At 36.3% G+C, this 26,320-nt stretch overlaps 1 protein-coding gene across 6 annotated transcripts in view; it reads right to left on the reverse strand.

Moving 5' to 3' along the window:
- Positions 1-26,320, reverse strand: part of LOC143029744 (sodium- and chloride-dependent glycine transporter 2-like) — a 181,260-nt gene that overhangs the window by 104,430 nt on the left and 50,510 nt on the right. For all 6 annotated transcript variants that reach the window (XM_076192640.1, XM_076192641.1, XM_076192644.1 and 3 more), the window contains one exon: positions 8,028-8,147. In XM_076192640.1, coding sequence (XP_076048755.1) covers positions 8,028-8,147 — 120 coding nt within the window. The remainder of the gene's footprint in view (positions 1-8,027; positions 8,148-26,320) is intronic.

Here is a 26,320-nt window from a genome sequence, read left to right on the forward strand (position 1 = left end):
CCGCTGCATACTCTAATCTTGGTCTTATCAAAGTGACTAGTATTTTCTTCACCATTTCTTCATCCAGGTATGTAAATGCCACTTTGATTGTTCTTATTAAATTATAAGTTTCTCCAAAAATTTTGTTTATATTTTTCTCAGGGGACATATTGTTCATAATAATGACTCTTAGGTCCTTCTCATTTTCCACCTTTTTAATTTCTTCCTCTCTCAATTTATATGATCCCACTTTTTTTTTTTTTTTTTTGCTTCTTCCAAATTCTATTATACTACACTTCTTGATATTGAATTCCATCTCCCACTTCCTACTTCATTCCAATACTTTTTTGAGATCAGTCTGCAGTTACTCACAATCTTCTACAGTGTTCACTTTTTTCAACAGTTTTGCACTGTCGACAAAGAAGCTCATATAACTTTCAATTCCTTTATTCATATCATTAATATATATAGCAAACATTATTGGGGCCAGAACTGTTCCTTGTGGAACTCCACTTATCACTTCATCCCAATCAGAATGTTTGTTTCTTATCACCACTCTCATTTTTCTTTCAATCAAGAAGTCTTTCATCCCCTTCAGCAGTTTGCCCTGTATTCCTCCTGCATTTTCTAATTTCTTTAGCAATTTCTTGTGTGGCACCTTATCAAATGCTTTTTTATCAGATCTAGAAAGGCACAATCAGCCCGTCCATCTCTTTCTTGTATTATATCAATTAGTCTTGAATAGAAACACATCAAGTTTGTAACACATGATCTTCCTTGTCTAAATCCAAATTGCCTTGGATTTAGTACATTGTTTTTTCCAAATGCCTTACCAATCTACTTTTGATTATTCTTTTACAAATTTTAGCTACTGTACTTGTAAGAGAGACCGGTTTATAGTTAGCAGGGTCTTCCTTGTTTCCCCCTTTATAAACTGGAACTTTTCCTTCTTTCAATGAACTGCTTATTGCACTATGTTAGTTTGTTCCTACATTCTCTAAAAATCCAGTTTGCCATTTCTTCTGGTCCATGTGATTTTCTTACATTGAGATTACTCAAGTGATTCAATATTTCTTTCCTTATTACTTCTATCTCTTTCATAGGGGGGACTTTCTCCTCCCACTTGACATCTCTAAATTGTATGTTCTCCCTCATAAACACTGATTTAAAATGCTTGTTCATAATTTATTCCATTTCTATTTCCTCTGTGCATTCAACTCCTTGTCGTAGTTTCACTAAATCTTGTTTGTTTTTCAGTTTGTTGTTTACAAATCTATAAAATAGTTTTGGTTGATCTTTACATTTTTCTATAACATCCTTTTTGTATTTTCTCTTTTCTTCTCTGTGCACTTGTACATATTTATTTCTGTAACTAGTATATATTTTCCATTTTTCAGGTCTTTTGTCTTCCATTTTATCCAAGCTCCCTTTTGTCTCTTAACTCACTACATCTTTTGTTATACCAACATTTTGCTTATCCTTTTTTCTTGTTTTTGTCTTGGAACATACTTTTCCACTCCTTTATAAATTTTTGTCAAAATATTCCATTTCTCTTCTACTGTTGTTTCCTCATTGTATCCTTTCCCAGTCTGCTTTTTGAACAAATTCTCTTATTTCATCAAAAATTGTTTTTCCATACATCATTCTTCCACTTCTAAATTGATTGTTTTCTCCCATGTATTTTTCCTCATTTAGTTCCAGTTCAACTAATATTGGTCACTTTTACTTAGTGGTGTCTTATATTCAATCTTGTCCACTATTTCAGGTTCCGATGTGATTATTAGGTCCAGTCTCGATGGTTCTTCCTCATTTCTATACTTAATATTATCTTGTATCCATTGCATCATTTTATGTTCTATAATCATATCAAGTAGTACATTTCCCCATAGGTTGTCTCCCCCTTTCACTGTCATCTCTTCCCAGCAGATTTCTTTACAATTAAAGTCACACGTTATAACTATTCTTCCTCCATCTTCCATTATCTTATTTAATGTTATCCTTGTGTATTCTAACATATTCTTGGGTTCTCTCTCTTACCACAAAGCAGTTTTAGAAAACACATATTTACCACAAACTTCCTGCTCTTCTTGTTCCTGTCCTCTATTTCCATTATAATCATCTCTATTCTTTCCATATGTAACATTCCTCACATTTATATCCTTCTTAGTCAGGAACACGACTCCACTACCTTGTCTTACTTCTCTGTTTCTAATCCAATAATTATATACACCATGTCCTACACAGTTGGGTGGTAATGGACCTTTCAATTTTGTCTCTACAATTCCTATTATATCAGATTTTTTTCTTCAGGTAATCATTCAGTTCATCCAAGGCTGTTATTAAACCATCTATATTTATGAAAGACACTTTTAATTTTCTGTTACCTCCATTGTCTTTTCTGTTTCCCTTCTGTTTTCTCTCCTATGAACCATTTCTTCACTTTCATATCCACTACTCTCCAATAGAATTTTTCTTTTTCTGAGTCTGTTCTGTTCTCGGTTTTTTCCTTGCTTCGATTCCTTTTGTTTTCTCTTCCTCTCTTTCCTTTTTATTCATCTCTCTTTTTATCCATACCTGTTTGTACTCATCACTTTCTGATAGTTTCCCTGTTTTGGATAAGACATTCTCTGCTGTTGTTTGTGACCTGAATTTAACCTTAATTGGTCTGGTCTTGTCTATACTGTATTTCCCTAGCCTATATATTTCTTCAATTTCTTTCCCTATTTCCTGTTCACCTTCTTGAAATATTTTTAATACCTTGTTTACTTTTTCTTTCTCATCTCTTACTCTTGTAGTCCTATTTGGATTATGTTTCTCTTCCATTCCTAATATAATTATACATTTCTTTTTATCCACTAAGTCTCTATATTCTCCTTCTCTCTCATAACTTTAATAACTGTGTCCTTAATTTGTTCTTTCATCTGTTGTTTTAGTATATCTCTAAATTCAATTTTGTTGTTCTCTTGGACTTTTCTCCAACCCTTTACCTCTTTTGCTATGGACTCTATATTCTCTTTATTATTATTCTTTAATTCCTTATTCTCATCCTTTACTTCTTTTAACTGTCTTTTTAATTCTTCTATTTCTTTAGTTAGGTTTTGATTCTCCTTTAGTTCTTCCAGTTTATGAACTCTTTGGGTAACTAGTGTTAATTGGTTAAACCTAACTTCCCATGCTTTGTTTACTTTTTTTTTAGTTTCTCCTCTAGACTTACTAGTTGGGGGATGTTGTCATCTTCTCTCTCATTAAATCCATAAAAGTAATTATCTTCTCTTTCCATTGAGCTGCTATTATCTATATTTCTACTCTTAATACCTCTGCTATCCAGTTCTACCTCGTCTGTGTGATCTGGACACCTTTTGTTGACACCCCTTCTGATGTCCGGGGCCTGTTCGTCCCCTTCCTCCATTTCTTCCATTTTCCTCAATAATGTCTCCCCTTCTCCTTTTTCTTTACCTGCCCACTACACCACGAGCTTTCCCCTTCCCTACTAATACAACACAGGTACTCCCTCATCACTGCTATCCAGGAAAATTGTGTTTCTTTCCAGAGTTCCAATCATCGCTGTTAGTCCAATGTGTGTGTGTGTATTTACCTAGTTGTATTTTACGGGAAGGGGAGCTATGCTCGTGGTGTCCTGTCTTCATATCTCATTTTATCTAAACTATTTTTAAATTCATGTATTGTTTTTGCACACACTACTTTCTCATTTAACTTGTTCCAACTGTCTATTACTCTGTGAGGAAAGCTGTTCTTTTTCAGATCTCTTCTATAGCTGTCTTTCTTGATTTTCTTTCCATATCCTCTTGTATTTCTATCATCCCATTTTATTAGATCCCCTCTATCAACAATTTCTATGCCTTTCATGATTCTGTAAATAGCTATCAAATTTCCTCTCTTCTTTGCTCTAATGTCTGTAGCTCAAGTTTTGCTAGTCTCTCTTCATATGATAGTTTTGAGAGTGTTGGTGCCAATTTTGTAATTGCTCTTTGTATTCTTTCAAGTTTTGTATAATTTTTTTTGTACTTGGTGACCACATCATTGCTGCATATTCCAATCTTGGTCTTATCAGAGTGATTAGTATTTTCTTCACCATTTCTTCATCCAGGTATGTAAATGCAACTTTGATTGTTCTTATTAAATTATAAGTTTCTCCAAAAATCTTATTTATATGTTTCTCAGGTGACACATTATTTATAACAATGACTCCCAGGTCCTTCTCATTCTCAAAATTTTTATACTTTCTTCTCCCAATTTATATGATCCTGTTATTCTGTTTTTGCTTTTTCCAAATTCCATTATACTACACTTTTTAGTATTGAACTCCATCTCCCACTTCCTACTCCATTCCCAGACTTTATTTAGATCACTCTGTAGTGATTCACAATCTTCTTCCGTGTTCACTTTTTTTAATAGTTTTGCATCATCTGCAAAGAAGCTCATATAGCTTTCAATTTCTTCATCCATATCATTAATATATATATCAAACATTATTGGGGCCAGAACTGTTCCTTGTGGAACACCACTTATTACTTTATCCCAATTTGAGTGTTTGTCTCTTGTCACTACTCTCATTTTTCTTTCTTGCAAAAAGTCTTCCATCCATTTAAGCAGTTTGCCTAGTATTCCTCCTTCAGTTTCTAATTTCTTAAGCAACTTCTTATGTGGTACTTTGTCAAAAGCTTTCTTTAGATCTAAAAATGCACAGTCCGCCCATCCATCTCTTTCCTGTATTATATCTATTAGCCTTGAATAGAAACATATTAAATTGGTGACGCATGATCGTCCTTGTCTGAATCCAAATTGCCTTGGATTTAACACTTTGTTTTTTTCTAAATATTTTACCCATCTACTTTTGATAATTTTTTCACAAATTTTTGCTATTGTACTTGTTAGAGAGACTGGTCTATAGTTGGTAGGTTCTTCTTTATTTCCTCCTTTGTATATAGGTACTATGTTTGCTTTTTTCCAATCTTCTGGAACTTTTCCTTCTTTCAAGGAACTATTTAGTATGCTATGTATTTTGTCTGCCAGTTCATTCCTGCATTCTTTTAGTATCCAGTTTGCTATTTCATCTGGTCCATGCGATTTTCTGACATCAAGATTACTCAAGTGTGTTAATATTTCATTCTTTGTTACTTCTATTTCTTCCATAGGGGGGACTTTCTCTTTCCATTCATTCTCTTCAGGTTGTATGTTCTCCCTTGTAAACACTGATTTAAAATGTTTGTTCATAATTTCCGCCATTTCCATTTCCTCAGTGTATTCAACTCCCTCCTGTCTTAATTTCTCCAAGTCTTGTTTGTTTTTCAGTTTATTGTTTACAAATCTGTAGAATAGTTTCGGTTGATCTTTACCCTTTTCTATGATATCTTTTTCATATTTTCTCTTTTCTTTTCTGCACATTTGTACATATTCATTTCTATAGCAGGTATATATTTTCCATTTTTCAGGTCTTCTGTCTTTTTTCCATCTGGTCCAGGCTTTGTCTCTTTTGTCTTTTAACTCCCTACAGCTTTTGTTGTACCAGCATTTTACATATTCTTTTTCTTGTTTTTGTCTTGGGACATACTTTTCCACTCCTTTTTTGTAAATTTTTGTCAAAATATTCCATTTCTCTTCTACTGTTGTTTCTTCTTTGTATATTTCTTCCCAGTTTTCCTTTTGAAAGAATTCTCTTATTTTATCAAAGTTTGTTTTTTCATACATCATTCTTCCTTTTCTGTATTGTTCATTTCTTTTCATATATTTTTCTTCATTAAGTTCCAGTTCAATCAATATGTGGTCACTTTTACTTATTGGTGTTTTATATTCAATTTTGTCCACTATTCTAGGTTCGGATGTAATTACTAGGTCTAGTTTCGATGGCTCTTCTTCATTTCTATACCTAGTGTTCTCCTGTATCCATTGTGTCATTGTATGGTCAGTAACCATCTCGAGTAGAGCGTTTCCCCATGAGCCGTCTCCACCCTTTACTTTCATTTCTTCCCAGCAGATTTCTTTGCAATTAAAGTCGCCCATCATAACTATTTTTCCTCCCTCTTCCATTATCTTGTTTAATGTTATCTTTGTGTCCTCTAACATACTTTTATGTTCACTCTCTTCCCATGAGGCTGTTTTTGGGGGCACATAATTTATCACAAACTTTCTGTTCTTCTTATCTCTGTCTTCTACTTCCATCATTATCATTTCTACTGTATTCTTTCCATATGTGACACCCTTCACGTTTATATCCTTCTTAGTCAGGAACATAACTCCACCCCCTTCCTTTTTCACTCTGTTTCTAATCCAATAATTATATGCATCATGTCCTACACTGTTGGGTGGTAGTGGACCTTTTAATTTTGTTTCTACAATTCCCATTATGTCTGGTTCTTTTTCTTTCAAATAATCATTCAGTTCATTCAATCCTGTTATTAATCCATCTATATTTGTGTAAGACACTCTTAGTTTTCTGCCACTTCCATTGTGTTCTCTGTTTCCCTTTTGTTTTTCTCTTGTATGTCGACTTTCTTTAGTTTCATATTCACTACTCTCCAATAGAATCTCTCTTTTTCTGACTCCGTTCTTATCTCGTTTTTTTCCTTTGCTTCAAGTCTTTTCTGTTTTTCTTCCTCTCTTTCCTCTTTATTCATTTCCCTTTTTATCCATACCTTTTTATATTGTTCACTTGTTGCTAGTTTCCCTGTTTTGGATAAGATATTCTCAGCCGTAGTTTGTGACCTGAATTTAATCTTGATTGGTCTGATCTTGTCTGTACTATATTTCCCTAGCCTGAATTTCTCTTCGATTTGTTTCATTATTTCTGGTTCATCTTCCTGAACTAATTCTAGTAAATTTCTTACTTTTTCATTTTCCTCTTTGATTCTTGTGGTTCTATCTGGGTTATGTTTCTCTTCCATTCCTAATATAATTATACATTTCTTTTTGTCTGCTAAGTCTCTTACTATATTCTCCTTCTGTCTCATCACTTTAATAACTGAGTTTTCAGTTTGTTCATTCATTTGCTGTCTGATTATGTCAGTGAATGCAACCTTGCTATTTTCATGAATTTTTTTCCAACCCTCCTTGTTCTCCTTATTATTCTCCTTTAAGACTTTATTCTCATCTTTTACTTCTTTTAACTGTTGTTTTAATTCTTCAATTTCCTTAGTTAAGTTTTTGTTCGCCCTCTCTAGTTCTTCCAATTTTTCAACTCTTCGTATAATACTGTCAACATTACCGAACCTATGCTCCAAGTCCTCAATCATCTTATCGACCTTCTCTTCTAGTCTTGTCAGTCGGGGGGGGTTTGGTTTGTGTCCCCCCCACCCTCTTTAAATCCCTGGAAAATGTTCTCATCACTTTCTACTGTATTGCTCTTATCTATACTTCTAATCTTTACATTTTTATTAGACATTTCGTCATCATCGGGAGGCCTTTTGTTTACCTTTCGCCTGTCTGCCTGGGCCAAGTCTACTCCTTCCTCATTTCCTTCCATTTCCCTCAGTAATCCCTCCCCCTTTCCTCTTTCCCTACTTTCCTACTACTCCACGAGCAATTTCCCCCCCCACCCTGTAAAAACAATAGGCACTTCTCTTTGCGTTGGGATCCACAAACTTCAATTTTCTTCAGAACGTCTTCTAAGCCGTCCATTCGTTGAAGTGTGTGTGTGTGTGTGTTCACCATGGTCTTGGATCACATATTGGACTCATGATCAACAGTTATTAACCTCCTGGAAGAAAGCTCAGAGCTTGTATAACTGATCTATTGGTAATACTGTGACTTTGTACGCACACACACACCCAGGAGAGCTGGAGTAACAACCCCCAGTTCAGTGATACTGAAATTATTTCAGCCCTAGGCGGGATTTGAACCTGGACTGCCATAGTGGCAGGTGAGAACTCTAACCACTGTGCCACGAGGGTGGGTGTGTATGTGTGTGCATGTGTGATTCACGATGGTCTTGAATTACACTTTGGACTCATGATCAACAGTTTTTACCTTTCCGGAAGAGCTCAGAACTCATATATGTGCAGTGTGTGTGCAAGAGAGAGAATTTCACTCACCTCCGTTTTCGAACATAAGATATGGGAATACCATTATGTTTCCAAATCCAATGACATAGGCAAGTCCTGACAGGAAGCCCTGCCACTCTGAGTCCCACGTGGCTCTTGTAGTCATGATGGCTGTGGAAGAGAGTGGGAATGACTAGCTCTAATTCTTGTAATACTGTTCGCAATGGTGCAATTGGGCACATTCTCACTGTGAACACCCATCTCATAAAAGTAAAGAAAATAAACCCAAAGTAGTATACATAGAAACAAAATATAAAATGTAAATGGAACATGGCCAAGTCGACTGCCAAAGTTTGTCAAGTGTTAAGAGAAAACAATTAAGCAGAATAAATGAATAAATAAATGACATAGAACAATAGAAAGCAAATTAAAAATATTTTGCCATACTTTTAAGTTCTACTGATAAAAGTCCCTATAGTTTAGGCTGTGCAATCATTTCACAGGACAACTTTTTTGAAAATCTAAGTTGCATGAGATTTCTTTACCATAACTATTTCTGATTTGCTGATTTCGAATATGGAAATTATTTTGTTCTGTATGTTTTAGTTTTCATGTAGTTTGAGGGATTACATTTTAGCCTTTTGCAGCCAAATAAACTACTTACATGTTTATAGTATCAGTAGTGATATACAATGATCCCTTGTTTATTGCGGTAGATTGGTTCTGAGACCACCCTTGATAACTGAATTTCTGCGAAGTAGGGACACCATATTTACAATATTTATTTAATGTGTATTTGGACTTTCAAAACCCTCCCTGTACTGTTAATAACCCACCCATTACAGTACTCTATTAATAACAAGGACGATTGTTAAGCAATAACACTTATAATTAAAAAATATATATATACAGTATTGTTACTGTACCCATCACGAAAGAAGTTGAAGTAAAATTTGAATGATGATGATGAATTTACTGCACAGTAAAAATAATGATGAAGCTGATGATGACTTCTACAGTGCAGACGATGATTGTATTTCACGTCTCTTCAGACGGCGGTGCCCTTTCCTGGGACACCTCTTCCACTTCTTCCAAAGGTGCCACCATAGTAGTAGCAGCAAGAACTGGCTCTTTTTTGCAAGGCTGCAAAAACATTGTGATAGGAAGTTGCTGCCGCTGCTTCTTTTTCCATTCAAAGAGCATCTTGTAGGGATTCATGACTTCATCAACCTTGTTGCAAAATTGCACAGAACGAACCATATCGTCGTCCCATTCCTGTGACCCCTCTTTCAACTCTTTAGCCAGGTTGCAGAGCTTGGCCAGCCATTCCAAAATCAAGCCAGTTTGGTTGACAACTTCTTTCATTTCTTGCTGCGTTTCTTCTTCTTCTTCACTGGCCGACTTCGTCAAGTCTTCGAGGTATGCATCAGTTAGTGGCTGGGAGTGTCAGTCTAATAACTTTTCGATGTTTCCCGTGGTCATGTGTGCAAAGCTGTCACCTCCAATGATCACAGCAATGATCGCTTCCATACGGATGATAGTCTTATTATGAGCCGTAACCACTCTCTTCGCCAACATATTTAAGGTGATGGCAGCAGTCTTCCTAATGTTAGCCTCGTCCTTCTTGATGTAGCAAATGATGGATTCGTTCATGCTAAAATGGTGAGCTACGGAAGCGAATGTTCTCCCTTCCTTCAACATATCCAGAAGTTTCACCTCAGCGATCGTTATCATTCTTCGTTTGTGTTTAGGCTCAGTACCAGCCTTGGAAGAAGCAGCATGCTTGGGAGCCATTGCAGGGGATGAAAACGCAAAGGAAAAGAAAAAAAATACACGCAGCACAGTGTAAAGTAGTACAGAAAACCGCTCGGCGAGAAAGCTTGAAGTGAAATGGCAGCAAGAAAGAGACAAGGGAAGATGCTGTGGATCTGAGCATCGGTCAATGCACCAATCACAGGCCAGATTACAAAATAGAAAGCTGTGATTCGTTGTCTCCTCTCCATTGCACCAATCACAGCCCATCTTACAATGCACTTCATCACCGAGATGCTACGCTTTGCATTTTCTCAACAACAAGATATACAGGTACTGTATGCACATCTCATTCGAGATGGTTCTTTTTTTTTTTTTTTTTGGTCATGTGAGTTACAAGTTCAAATACCCCTGTATATGCTTTTTTGCTATTTTACACTTGTTTTGTTGTTTCTGGATGAGGAAATAATATTTATTATTAATATTTTAATGGACTTAACCAAAAAAAATATTAGATATTCATATATAGAGATTTTTCAGAAATTTCCAAAAACTCCACAATATATTTTTTATATACAGTATTTAAAAAATCTGCAAAGTCGTGAATCCACAATAATTGAACCACGAAGTAGTGAGGGATCACTGTATGTATATATATATATATATATATATATATATATATATATGTATATTTATTCAGATTTGATCATGCCTACAAGTTGTGGTGACAGCGCTGGTCAAAACCTGACTGGCCATCACACAACTCGAGCTAGGCCTATATACTCGCCGAAGTTAGCAAGACATCTCAGCCAGCCCCAGCCAGTAGCCAATCAGAAACTCGGGAAAGCTCTTTGGGAGCTTCACTGAGCCACCAGCCTCCTTTAAAAGGACGGGGTCTTACCGAGACAAGCAGTTCTCCAGCAAGTTGCCTTGGGCATGACATCTCCAGGCTTCAAGTGGCCCTTTGCTCCCAGCCCACAACACTTGTAGGCTCTCACTCCAAACCCTCTAGCCCTGTATACATTTAATTCATGTATACATTACATCTTGTGTGCCTTAGTTTCATTTCCCTGGCTTGTCCAGCCGTACATTCACAACAGTCAACAATATGTAAACAAACCTGATATTTTCGGTTATATTTGTGGATGCTTCACGCATATTCATCTGAGGCACAATATAACATCTGTTTGTGAGGTGAGCCTATAAAGTTTACTTTGGACTTATGCAGAGCCCTTACATGCCTAAGTGCCGCTCCCCCCTCCCCCCCATCACTACTTCCCATCTCCAACATCTCTTACTGCCTATTATAGCCACTGGCTTGCAAAATAGTTAAACAGGTTTTAAAAATTGTATTTAATGTCCCTATTGCAGAGAGGATATGGGGAAAATATTTCATATTCTGTTGATTCTAAAGCTAAATTTGTATATAATGGTACGATATTCAGGCCTCCTTTGAACTTTTTTATTATAGTTATATTGTCAGCATGTCCAGAATAGAATTGCCGCCCCAGGGCATATAACCCCCCACCCCCCATGTGAGGGCCTTGGACGTGACTGGATGAAAGGGAAACATAAGGGCTTACCTTTCGGAATTCCCATGACCTGGTGAGAACTGAAGGACCACACAATTGACTTTTTTTTTTTTTTTGTCAGTACAAAAAAAAAAAAAAAAATCTTAGTATCCCCTCAACAATTCAACATACTCTGCACTCTGATGTGCTACCAATTCCATTTTTAATGGGCTGTCTCCATCTGAAGAAGAGGATAGTGATAAAATGAAACTCAAGAAATACTGGCAAATTCCAACGATCCTTCTTATGCTACATCAGTCATCAACTCCTCAGCAGTTTAGCCAGCCAGAGCTGAATGACCTTGTGTGTGACTTGGGTCTCTCCTAAAATGCAGCAGAAATACTCATAGTAGCCTCTAGGTTGCAAGAGAAAGCTCTACTGAACCAAATCACAAAAGTTTTATACTTCTGAAATCGGGAACCAGTGTTTGCGGATTTTTAAAAAAAGGAGAATAATTTTGTTTATTACAACAATATCTCGGGCCTTCTCCAGGAATTAGAGTCTATTGTATAATCCAAATGATTGGAGATTATTTCTAGATACTTCTAAGCACAGCCTGAAATCTGTTCTACTACATAATGGCAATGTATATGCAGCTGTTCCAGTAGGTCATTCTGTATGTTTACGAGAGGAGCATAATGTCATTAAAACTGTGATAGACCTACTTAAATACCATGAGCACAACTGGAAATTTTGCATGAACATCAAAATGGTGAACTTCCTCCTTGATCAATAAAGAGAATTTACAATGTATCCCTGCTTTCTTTGAATATGGGACAGCGGAGCTAGAGACAAGGATTGGAACTAGAAAGAGTGGTCCTTACGTGAGACTCTGAAACCTGGTATGCTAAATATTATTAATGATCCAATCATAAGTTGAGAAAATATCATATTTCCTCCTCTCCACATCAAGTTGGGCCTGATGAAACAGTTTGTCAGAGCATTAAATACTAATGGTGAATGCTTCCATCACATAGTCTTAGTTCTCCCTGCTTTGTCATTCAAGAAGATCAAGGCAGATGTGTTGGATGGACCACAAAGGATAGATTCCAGGTGGACAGTGAACTGAGACTTCTGAAATGACCATGCATTGTCTCCAGGGCAGCCCATGAAGGATGACTTGGACCCATACGATTCCCACCAACATTACGAGGATATCTAGTTCATGGGAATGCACTTCTCCTTTAGGAGAATCTACCTACTAGTGCTACAACACAAGAAAGGAATGAAGTATTTGTATCATTTCACCTTAGGGACTAGAGCGTGCAGGGTTAGTTTAGGATGGGTGTCTCCAACCATATACCTGTATTTCATCCTAATTGTTGATAAGTGATTTTTTTCCCTAATAATGATCATTTTATATTGACAATTATTAAGTGAATATAGAAACTTGTCTCATATTGACAGCACATTGCTGATTTGTGGAGACATCTTAAATTGCAATAAATGTCAAAGCAATACTTAATTTTTTTGTTAAACCTAGATTAGGACTGTGATTTATACAAGCTTGTTACCCTTTCTCCCTCCTTATCTGAGAAGCAAACTTCTCTGGTCCTTCGAAACTAAGCGCTAGCTGTAGAAAGGAGAAGCACGGTCCAAGCTGGTTCCTTAAGTTTTGTGGACTTTGGCTCCCAACTACAGCTATCTCTCTTCTCCAATTTCCCGGTGTGTGAGAAATTCTCATGCTAGTTCTCTTTCCTTCTTCCACTGTCCAGGGATTTTAGGACAATAATAGTAACAATGTTCACAATAATAATACCTGTAGTAGTAGTAGTAGTAGTATCAGTGATACTTATGATGATAAAAACCATAAAAAACTAGTGATAATGTGAAAGACAATAATAATAATGAAAATAGTAACAATAATAGTAGTAATAATAATAGCAATAATAATAACAACAATAATAATGGTAATGATAATAATAATAACAATTATCATCTATATATCAAAGGCCTCTTCCACCTTACAAAGCAGCCAGGTAAGGCATGCACCCACCCCAACCATCCCACTCCCACCTGTTACCCATTTCCCTTTTATCTACAGCTACCATAACCAGCAAGAACAGTTATGGTAGCCATAAACATAAAAAAGGTTTCCAGACACATACTAACCAAAAATATCATTGAGGCAGACATACATAACAGTAAGATGTGGTTAACTAGCTTCATAGCAGGAAGACAGTGCAGAGACACCCAAAATAAGCATATCTTTGGAACAAAAAGTCTATAAAGGAGTACTCCAGGGTGCAATATTTTCACTATTACTGTTATGCAGATGACCTGACAATAATGGCCCAGCACAATAAATAAAATATTGCAGGAAAGAAAACCCAAGCATACTTGAACAAACTACTCATAGAACAATGGCTAAAAAAAATAACAGAATATAGATCTCACCCAAAAATCAACAATTATATTACTCACAGCAGACAACTATAATTTTTTTTTACACACACACACACACATATATATATATATATATATATATATATATGGCATATATATAGTAAAATGACATATGCACCAATAAATGATTACAGTGAACAAGATAAGAACAATTTCTGTTACATTACAAGAAGTAACATGAAATACCAAACCATGATGTTGCCATCATCCTTGGAGATATGAATGTAAAAGTTGGTGAGGAAATTTAGGTAAAGAAAGTTTACACCAGGTAAGTAATGAAAATGGAATCAGTTTGGCATCATATGCAAACCAAAATAATCTAGTAATCAGTGGCACAATTTTCCAATATAAAGACATACACAAAGCTACGTGGATATCACTGAGTGGAAAGACAAAGAACCAAATAGATCATATTTTAGTAAATAAGAAATTTAGAAGTGCTTTACAGGATGTAAGGACCTTCAAAGGAGCTGAGTGTGATAGTGATCACTTTTTGTCATATTCAAACTTAGAATCAAATTAAAGATTAATAAGAACCTTAGAGCAGAAAAGAAAACTTCATGATGTTGACCACCTGAAGATGGAACAAAAATGAACCAGATAGCAAGTGAATATACAAAATAGATTTTTGCAATTGAGGTGACAGAGGAGGAGTTTAAGACCAATGTTGAAAATGAATGGACAAAAACTGAAGAAGTGGTTAAAGAAGCATCAGAAAGACAAAACTGAAGTACCCGGTACATTTTTTATAGTGAATGTGAAAGAATAGTTAAAGAAAAAAACAAACAGCAAAAGCAAAATGGTTGGTAAGTACGACTGATGGAGGACTAACAAGAATATTGCAGGAGAAGATGAGAGAAGCTAGAAGAATAATTAGAAGAAAGGCAATGGATAAAGAAAGAATTAGATAAAAGTAGACCAAGATGCTAAGGGAGGCAAGGTTAGGGAACAATATCAAGGAGTAAGGAAACTTAGGAAGGGATATCAACCTAGAAAAAAAAAGAAAAAAAAAGTGATACTTTGATTAATGAAAAATTGTTAATGGAACACCGGAAAGAATATTTTGGGAACTCTTAAATAGACCTGAACCTGAAAAGCCTTTGATTAGTGAAAATATACAAGGACTAGAGGAATACCTGGAGGAACCATCATTGGAAGAAATTAGAAAATGCATCAAATGTTTAAAGAGTAATAAAGCTCCAGGAAGAGAAAATATCCCAGTGGAACTCTTAAAATTTGGTGGAGAAGTTTTAGAAAGAAAATTAACTGAATTAATACAGCTCATATGGAGAAATGAAAGAATATTGCCACCATGGAATGAAAGAATGATAATAACAATACATAAAGAAATAAAAATGAATGTGTGAATTACAGGGTTATTACACTGTTACAAACTGGATATAAGATCTTACTAGAGTACTATATAACAGATTGAAGGTATATGCAGAGGGTGTAATAGATTATCAGTGTGTATTTATGAATGGAAAGTCAATGATTGACCTTATTTTCACAATAAAACAAGGAATGGAGAAGGCATGGGAGTCTAGTAAGATACAATACAATTTGTTTATTGATTTCAAGCAGGCTTATGACAGTATATACAGAGTATATGGAGCATACTAAAGGAATTTGGAATACTGAACAAAATAATACATTTTATAAAAATCGGTTTTACAAACACATAATCAATGGTAAAGGTTGATGGAAGATATTTGGAATGTTTCAAAATTGAGAATGGCTTGAGACAAGGCAGTGTTTTATCTTGTATGCTGTTTAACTTGGTGATGGAGAAAATAACTAAGACAATGATAGTGAGGGAGGGTGTGAACTGGACAACATGGTCAATAACACCAGGTAACAAAAATAAGAGGAGACTGTATGAAGGAGTGATTGTGCCAACAGCACAGTATGGGGCAGAAACATGGAACATAAGAGAAGAAGAGAGAAGGAGTTTGAATGTGTTTGAGATGAGGTGTCTGAGAAGTATGATGGGGGTTACTAGGCTGGATAGAGTGAGAAATGAGGAGGTGAGGAGGAGAACAGGGGTGGAAAAGGAGCTGGGAGATAGGGTTGATGAAAGAATATTAGGATGGTTTGGACACATGGAAAGAATGAGTGAAGAAAGACTAGTAAAAGAGGTATGGAAGGCAGATGTGGAGGGAGTGAACATGAAGGGACGTCCTAGGATGAGGTGGATGGATGGGGTGAAGGGGGCTTTGGGGAAGAGGGGAATGTCTGTTGAGGAAGGACGGGAGAGGACAGAAGACAGTGGTGAATGGAGAATGGTTGTATATGGATGATGTTGTGATTGCATGAGGTGGAATGGGCGGGGGGATGGGGGGTGAGGTAGTATGTGTATGCAAAATTTGATGCAGCCTGAAGGGATTTCTCCCCATCTTCTCCTTTTATGCAATGGGGGGACGGAGAGGGGGGGTCGCCGATTTAATGAAGCGGCCATGCTGTGGAGGTGCTTTGTCTTGCGACACTGCTTCTGACCCAGGGCAGTGGACAAGGTGCAGGGATGACCCATCATCCAGGAGGTGCTAAGATAAGAGGGAGGGTGGAGGGGTGTGGAGTGTATTCAGGGATGGAATGGGTGGAAATGATTTTATGCCTTTTCCTTTTTGGCTACCTCCCTTGTAAGGGGGAAAAAGCCTTGGTATATGTATGTAACAAAAATTCACTTTTGTCTTGTCCTTGGCCCCACACCATAATTTTCCAGTTATTCCATCTAAACAAAATAGAAAAAAAAAAAAAAAATTGATTCTAAAAATTTGCTTTTGTGGTTAGAACAATGAATTTACATTTTTGTCTTTTTTATAGTATGGGTTACTATTGGTTTTCATGTTGGGTAATGACCTTTGTAAAGTTTCAATTGCTTATCTAATTGCTTTTGAAATGTTGCAAATAAGTTAAAACAATTAAAGAAAGATTATTAAGTGTTATAAAGATTTTTAACTTTAATCAAATTCTTGAACTGACCAGATCTAGCTAGAAAATTCGGACAATTTATATATTCACACAACGGTACAAGTTGATATATGGCTCATGTGTTTCTAGTGATAAATGTTGTGATATGAACCATGGTGTACTTCATTTCCTTCGGAAGTGCGTATTTAGAAGAATTTGCTTACATTTCAGACAGAAATCTCAAATGTTCCAGAATGTTATACCATTCTTTCAGAAGTTTCTAGAACATTTTAGAACATTCTATTCAATGTAAAATTTTCCAGAATATTCTAGAACTTTCTAGAAAACAGTAAAATATGTAGAATACTCAAGAATTTTCCAGAATCTAGTTATTTTCTAGAATGATTCAGAATTGGTTCAAGAATATTCTAGAAAGATTGAGAACATTGTAGAAGACATTCTAAAGAGACAATATTCTAGAATACTGTTTGACAATATAAAAGTTCTGGTTTGCAGACCATCAATCACTTCTGCTTTGTCTGCCTGAAAAGACATCACAAGAGGTGAAATGGCATCAAGAGGCTGCAATCATTCTCCAGATGCATTTTGCTACACATGTGGTTAATTCAGCAAGACATGAGCAAAGAAGTTCTCTGTGACAGCATCTGGAAAAATGTGTGATGCATACAAAGCACATTTTGGTGTGCCAGTTGGGGCCCTAGACAAAACTTGGGCACCTCATTTTGCCAGAAGGTAAGATAGCTGTTATTTTTCAAAGAGTAAAATCCAGTCACATTAAGAATTAAAATGAAAATTAAATAAGTTTAACAGAAAATCATACTGTTGTATTTCTACAGGATGGGATAAAGGGGGAACAATGCCATCAAATTTGCTATTCCTAGAATATGGTGTGAAGCTACTGATCACTCAACTAACTGCTTTTTCTGCATGATGGATCCTTCCAAAAGCCCATCTGGGAAAAATGCAGATGCTGTTCTCCATTGAGATTTTCCATCTTCCATTGCACCAGTACCACACAGTGCTGATCTTCCTGTACCAGCTCCTCCAGAAAGAAGTCAACTATCAGAAGAAAGCAGCAAGTCAGAAGATGAGCTAAACAGAGAGGAAGACTGTGACATCACAGATACAGTTGTAGTTGGGAGGAATCCTTACTACCCAAACCAAAGAGACCTCAATGACCTCATCAGAGATCTTGGTTTGACAAAGTCAAATGGTGAGCTTTTGATTTCAAGGCTGAAGGAATGGGATTTACTTGATGACAGTGTGCAAGTGACCAGCCAAAGAAAACGTCACAAACATTTCTCCAGCTTCTTTGCAAAGGAGGACAGGCTATGCTATTGCAATGATGTATCAGGCTTGTTTGATGCTATTGGAATTGCTTGCAATGCAGATGAATGGAGACTCTTCATTGACAGCTCCTCCAAAAGCCTCAAAGCTGTCCTTCTGCACAATGGAAACAAGTATCCATCTCTGCCTCTTAAGGAGGACTACAGCAGTGTAAAGCTTCTACTGGAAACTTTGAACTACAACAAGTATGGCTGGGAAGTTATTGGAGACTTCAAGATGGTGGCTTTCTTGATGGGACTGCAAGGAGGTTTTACCAAGAATCCCTGTTTTCTTTGCCTTTGGGACAGTAGAGACAGAGCAGCACATTACCAGAGAAAGCACTGGCCTCCAAGGACTGACACTACAGTGGGAGCACACAATATCAAACATGAGCCATTGGTGAATCCTCAAAAGGTTTTGTTTCCTCCACTACACATCAAACTGGGTCTCATGAAACAGTTTGTTACAGCTCTTGACAAGGAGTCTGCTGCCTTCAAATATCTTCAAGACTTCTTTCCTAAGCTTTCAGAGGCAAAGGTATCTTCGCTGGACCACAAGTAAGGAAAATTATGGAGTGCTCAGAATTTCTACAGAAGCTCACAGAAAAGGAGAAAAAATATGGAGTTGTTTCATTGCTGTAGTACAGGGCTTTCTTGGCAACAACAAGGCTGATAACTGTATGGAACTGGTTGAAGCTTTAATGAAAAGCTTTGGTGAGATGGGCTGCAGAATGTCCTTGAAGGTTCATATCCTAGATGCTCACCTCAACTTCCAAGGAGAACATGGAAGCATATTCAGAGGAACAAGGGGAGCACTTCGATCAAGATATAATGAACTTTGAACAGAGATATCAGGGATCCTTCGATGAAAACATGATGGGAAACTACATTTGGGGGCTCATATGTGAAAGTGATTTGTTATATTCATGCCAATAAAAAAAAAAAAAACCTGTTGATTTTTAATCCAAAAACTTTGTTTCAAATTTTCTTAAATAAATGTTTGTGTCATTTGAATTTATGTTTTTATTTTGTCCCAAATGGGTGAAAATGGTGAAATTTTGCTACTTTGTTAAAAAAACAAAAAACAAAAGCAAGGTTTGACAGAAATAATGAACATTTTTTATTGTGTTACAATAAAAAGGGTTGGAAAACAACACTTGCTTGTGAAAGACAAAAACTGTGTTACATAGAATCTAACATATGCTGATAATGTGGACCTAATGGGACCTTTCGCAGTCAGGCTCGTAGATTCCTATTAGCGCTAAAATTTTCAATTGTCTCGGATTTCATGAGGCAAAGGGGTGACTTAGCTAATTTGGAAACCGATATTCAAAAAAAGATACGGCATAAATTGCTGCATAAATGTATTTAAAATTAAAAACATGACTCTTAATGTTATAATTTTTACTTACTGGTGTGTGATAAGGCTTTGTTAATTTAATTATAAGGTAAAACTAAAAATAGGTAATTATTTTTACTGAAGTAAGTATGAGCAGTAAAAATAAGAGGATGTTGATTTTGGTATGTGCATTTTATCTTAGAGTATTGAAAAATAATGGATATCACTGTCACGTCTTGTATATGAAGATAATCAGTGAGATAAAAGATAACAACAGTGGTGGCAGATGTACGAAGATAGTGACGTTTGTGTAAAGAACAGCCTCTTAGATCTGCTGGGAGCTATTTTCAAACAAATATGACTAATTTTACATGTGCCGTGGCAGACTACACGTCAGATTCAAGAAAAAGTAAGAGAAAGACAAATGTTAATCGTACCGGAAAAATTAAGCCTTCGATGCAAAATTATATTTTCTATACATTACATGGGGGGGAAAAATCCGACTGTCACTTCCACGTAGTGCTCCCTGGGTAACGCTAACGACAGCGGTAGACCACGACAGGCCTAGCTAGCCGGTGGCCATACTATACAGCTCAAGTAACACAGATGATGCCTCGGACTGGATGGACCACACGGCAACGATCACGAAATGACACTGGACCTTCTTTAAGGAATACACGAATAGCAACCATCAATGCCACTACAATGAATGATAAGTTGGAAGAAGTCGTAGACATGATGACTGACAGAAACATTGAAATAATGGGAATATGTGAAACCAGACTTCTTGGAGAGGGAACAAAAGTAATTCACAACAACTACCAGCTAATTTTCAAAGGAATGGATAATGAAAGAAAATACGGGGTGGCTTTTATTCTAACACCAACTATTGCAGAAAAAGTAGAGAACATTTTTTATATTAATGAAAGAATTCTAGCAATAACAATAAAAGTGGATGCAGAAAGAATAACTTTTGTGCAGGTATATGCACCTCACCAGGGAAGGCCTCAAGAAGAAAAAGTAGAATACTATACAAAACTACAAAGTACCCTGGATTCATGTGGAAATACTATCAAAGTTGTCATGGGAGACATGAATGCACATGTAGGAAGACAGAGGAATAATATAGAAAATGTCATCGGTGCACATGGTGTTGGAGAAAGAAATGATGAAGGAGAAAGACTGATAGATTTCTGCAGAGGTAATAGCATGTCTGTGATGAATACCTTTTACCAGCATAGAGAAAGTCATAAATGGAGCTGGTATCGGTGGAATAGCGTAACTGGTGAATATACTGAAAAATCACTGATTGACTTTATGTTAACAACTAACAAGAAACTTTTCAAAGATGTCAAGAGCATACCATCGGTTTCCTTTGACTCGGATCATCGTTTAGTTCTTGCGAAACTAAACATTAGGAAGCCAAAGCCAATGAAAAAACTAGTCAGAGAAAGAATTAAATTAGAGAATCTAAAAGAACCAGAAAAGGCAAGATTATATAAGGAAAAGATTTCAGAAGTTTATCTGAGCGAGCCGGAAGAAACCAGAGACATTGAAGAAGAATGGATAGGCATGAAGGATAAAATTACAAAAATAGCAAAAGGGGTCCTGGAGACCAAGAAAATTAGTGGTGGGAGAAAAAAGAAAACTATATGGTGGACGGATGAAGTCCGGGATGTTGTTAATAAGAAGAGTCAGTCTTTTAGAAGATGGATGAGAAGACGGACCCCAGAAAATAGATTGGAATACGAAACAGCAAGAAACGAAGCAGAGACAGTAAAAGCAAGAGCCAAGAGAGATTCTTGGAAGAAATTGGGAAAAGAGCTTGAAGAGGATCTGCTGGGAACTAGGAAGCTCATATATAGTTTGGCGAAGAGTTATAAAAGGGGCAAAGAAACAATAGTAAATACAATTAAGAATAAAGACGGAGTGTTACTAACAGATGAGAACGAAGTAGATGAAAGGTGGAGAGAATATTTCTCAGAATTATTGAATCCTCAGGAATTAGACGATGAGTGTGAAAACACCAGCCTGAGACTAAACTACTACCACGAAATATCTATCGAAGAAACTAGAGTTGCCAACAGTAAAATGAAAAATGGAAAAAGTCCTGGATGCGATGGCATACCTGTAGAGCTGCTAAAAGGAAATGAAAACACAGTCGCATGGCTAACGAGAATTTTCAATGTAGCTTGGTGTGAAGGTAGAGTACCAGAGGATTGGGGGAAAGCCATTATATGTAAAGTACCAAAGAAAGGCGACAAGTCAGAATGCAAAAATTGGAGAGGAATATCCTTGTTATCACATGTGGAGAAGATATATGAAAGAATACTTGAAAGAAGGTTAAGAGCGACGGTAGAAGAAAAATTAGAGGAGGGACAGTATGGATTTAGACCTGAGAGAGGTACAACAGATGCAATTTTCTCCTTGAAAATGCTGATGGAGAAGAGATGGGAATGGGATCAACCAGTGTGTATAGCTTTTGTTGACTTAGAAAAAGCCTTTGACAGGCTACCAAGGAAGATGATTTGGGATACATTGGAAGACCCTATATATGGTGTAGATAGATTACTTGTTAGAGCAATCAAAAGTCTATATAGTAAATGTACCAGCGCTGTAAGAACACAAACTCGTGAGGATAACTGGTTTGATGTAAATTCTGGAGTAAGACAAGGTGGGGTTATATCCCCATTGCTTTTTGTACTTTTTATGGACAAATGTATGAAAAATTTGAGATCTGGAGAGGAAGTTATTACATTGGCATACGCAGATGATATTGCACTGGTTGCAAACAACCCCATTGAACTTTAAAATACATTAACTGCTTGGAACAGTGCATTGAAAAGAGTGAAAATGAAAATAAACACAAATAAAACAGAAGTAATGATGGTCGCAAGGCAAAAAGAAGAGATAGAAATATGGTTGGGAGGCGAAAAACTGAAATTAGTTGAAGAATTTAAATACCTAGGAGTAAAGATAGATGAAAGGTGTCAAATGGAAAAAGAAATATTAAATAGAATACAGTGCCATACAAATAATTTAAGAACGCTATATCCATTGATGCGAGAAAAACTTATACCCAAGCAGGTTAAGATAACAATTTACAAAAATATTTTAAGACCAGTTCTAATATATGGGTCAGAAACATGGACATTGACAGAAAGGCTGAAAAGTAAGATACAAGCAGCAGAGATGAGAGTACTGCGAATAATAAAAGGTGTAACAAGGTGTGACAGAATAAGAAATGAAGAAATAAGAAGAGAGCTGGAAATAGAGCCAATATTAGAATATGTAGAGAAAAGCCAATTAAGATGGTTTGGCCACCTCATGAGGATGAATGAGCATCAGTACCCATTAAAATACTACCAGTGGCAGCCACAAGGAAAGCGTCCAACAGGAAGACCCAGGAAGAGATGGAGAGACGGTATCAGACAAGCCATAGAGTCAAGAGGAAGAACTATGGAAGAGGTGGAGAGTGTGCAGCTGTATGCTGATAGGGACTTGTGGAGGGACTTCGTGAGGCATCATCGCTGACAGGGCATCGCCCTACCTGGTGTATGGTGAGAAGGTGAGAAGAATACATTACATGGATTTGCCTATTGCTTGGTGCATTCAAATGAAAGTATATATCAGTATACGTCCATTGAAGTCGGTAGAAAATGACAAATTGCTTGGCTTGATATTATAGGCTGTTTTACGAATATCATCTGTAATTATAAATAGAGGCTCAAACAATGCTATATGCCATTTGCAATCATGAAATTAATTGACTTAAATTTCAGACACAATAATGTACAACGATACACCTCTGTAAGCTTATAAAACTTGCCCAAAAAGTATTTATTTTCCGGCAAGAATTACAAAATCTGGCGGTGTCTGGTATCAAATCGCTCAATGCGAAAGGTCCCAGTGCCAAGTGTAGAGATGATTTAAAAGATCTAATTACCCCTCTGTGAGAGACAGTAGATACAGTTGGGCTGCAAATAATTTTCAATAAGACTAAACTATTGTGTATGAGCAGAGAGGAGGGGAACGTAGAGGATTTGGTTTTGGAGGACAAGATGGAAGAGGCAGATTTTCAGATATCTGGGTATGACAGTAACAAACAGAAATGTGATGAAGACAGAAATGAATATAAGAATTGCTTTAGTAAACAGACATCATTTTAAAGAAGTATATAAAGAAATACAAAATTAAGAATGAACAATTCAATACTGTGACCTATAGTTTTATATGCCAGTGAGACATGGAACTTAACAAAACAAATGGAACAAAGACCACTGTTTTTTGAGAATACAATACTGAGGTGAATTACCGGACCAATTATTTATGAAAATGAGAATAGGTGGAGAAGATGGCACAATAATGAGCTGAGAGAAATAACTAAGCAAGAGAAAATAACATGTTATAAATACAATAAAGTTCAGATAGGCTGGGCATGTAGTGCATATGGAAGACCATAGAATTCCAAAATGAGTTATGATGGGTAAAATGTCTGAAAGAAGACCCAGAGGACCTCAAATGAGATGGATGGACAGTGTGGATGCAGAGTTGGACAAAAAAGGAATAGATAAAACAACCTGGATGGAGGCAGCACAGGACTGAAGGACATGGAAAGGATTACTGTTGGTAGACCAGAATCTACCAGAGATTCAAGATCCAATGATGTACGAAATAAGTAAGTACAGTAAAATCAAATAGCCTAATCCTTCCATTGGAAAAGAACCCTAAAATTCTAGGCTTAATTTTTAATTCTCATATGACTTTCAGTCCACATATCAAAGACCTGACAACAAAAATCAACAAAATAGACCTACTTAAATCCAATGCAAATGCTGACTTTGGACAATACAAAGAAACTCCAATACAGGTAGTCATCGACTTACGACCGAGTTCGGTTCCGACAGACAGGTCGTAAGTCGATCTGGACACAAGTCGGATTTTATATATATACAGTATATATTACCCTTTATATATTATTTTTGTTAATGTATATATATTTTGTATATTATATTTAGCATACTGAAATAATCTTAGCATCTTTGAACTATGTTGTATAGTATTTTTAACCTTTTTATAATTTTATCTGATTTTCTTTGGGAAAAGTAGCTTAGGCCTAAGCATACTGAATAAAAACCTATCATTTTTTACCTATGATATTAGATACTGTATTTTTTAATATTTCTATTATTTTACCACCAGACTTTCTTTAGGAAACGTATGCATACTGAATAAAATCGTATTATCTTTGAGCTACGTTCTTAAATATTCATTAATTTTTTATAATTTTCGTTAGGAAACGTAGGCTAGGCCTACGCATACTGAATAAAGTCCTGTAATCTTTGACCTACAAATACTTTTTTGTTTGTTAAATTAAAATCATTGCAAGGCACAATTAGGAAAAATTCTATTTCAAAACACATTCTTTTCGTTTACGTACTATACCGAAAATATTGTTATCGACAACAGACTCACTGATCTAAAAATAACTGGATCACGGATCGGTGTCCTGATTATGAGGTCGGCGGCAGCCATGTTGGTAGTACCAAAACAAACCCACGCCACGCGATTGAAAGATAGCATACTGAATAAAAACCTATCATCTTTGACCTATGATATTAGATACTGTATTTTTTAACATTTCTATTATTTTACCACCAGACTTTCTTTAGGAAACGTATGCATACTGAATAATATCGTATTATCTTTGAGCTACGTTCTTTAATATTCATTAACTTTTTATAATTTTCGTTAGGAAACGTAGGCTAGGCCTACGCATACTGAATAAAGTCCTGTCATCTTTGACCTACAAATACTTTTTGTTTGTTAAATTAAAATCATTGCAAGGCACAATTAGGAAAAATTCTATTTCAAAACACATTCTTTTCGTTTACGTACTATACCGAAAATATTGTTATCGACAACAGACTCACTGATCTAAGAATAACTGGATCACGGATCGGTGTCCTGATTATGAGGTCAGCGGCAGCCATGTTGGTAGTACCAAAACAAACCCACGCCACGCGATTGACTGATAGCATTGACAGCGTCCCTTACAGTTCTCGGCAGCTTTCGCTCCTATATACTGGTGTGTTTTACATATCTACCGATCATTTTACAATGCCAACTTGTGCTGCATTCAACTGCACCAACCGGAGAAAAGGTGGATGTGAGCAGTCCTTCCACTCGTAAGTAAATTAAGGTTTTATTACCCAAAACATCGCGATACCCATCAACAAATGATGTGGCCATCAGGAGCCATAAAATGTTGCCCACCAACTTTATTGTTAGGTGTTGTCATGTTAATGCTATGTATTTATCATCTGTAAGAAATAGATCTAGCAGCAACCCATTTGTCACGAATGTAATCGTGGCAATAGCAGGATAAATATTTATAATCTAAAATATCTTATAAGGCTCAAACGCTGTCCAGAGCTGTGTAGCTGTATAGAACCAGTTGTTCTTCTTGATTACATGTGTAGGCTTTTTTTATATTGTGAAGTGAGGAATTCATATTAGATGGGCTGAATTACTATTCGGGGCCCGTTAAAAAATTATGTAACGTTTTTTCTGGTGAAATTCGACACCCCCCACCCCATGTACTATTATGTTTCAACTCATAAGAATTTATCCATCTACCGGTCTCAACTACTGTTACGGAAGAGTATGGTTTTTCAGGACCAAACATAGCGGGTATGTGTCTTCGTTTCTATTTAATGAATATGAACCACTAGTACTATTGTAACTGATGTAGGCTATGTACATTCTTTTTACTGAACGATTTCCGTGTCAAAGTTTCTGTTTCAGGTATCGATGTGAAGTATATTGTTTCAAAAGCACCGATGCATATCCATGTATATCCCTATCGTCCAATATTTAAGGCACCTGTAATGTGCTATACACAATACAATAGCAATATTCACAATAAATACTAATGTAGGTTTTGTTCTGTAAAGATTCACTGGAGGTTTCTTGGAATATTGTGGATACGTGCATGTCTAGTGACAGGTGAAATTTGTT

The sequence above is a fragment of the Oratosquilla oratoria genome, chromosome 11 (genome assembly GCF_046742065.1).
Source record: "Oratosquilla oratoria isolate Oo_2021 chromosome 11, ASM4674206v1, whole genome shotgun sequence".
Lineage (NCBI taxonomy): Eukaryota > Metazoa > Arthropoda > Malacostraca > Stomatopoda > Squillidae > Oratosquilla > Oratosquilla oratoria.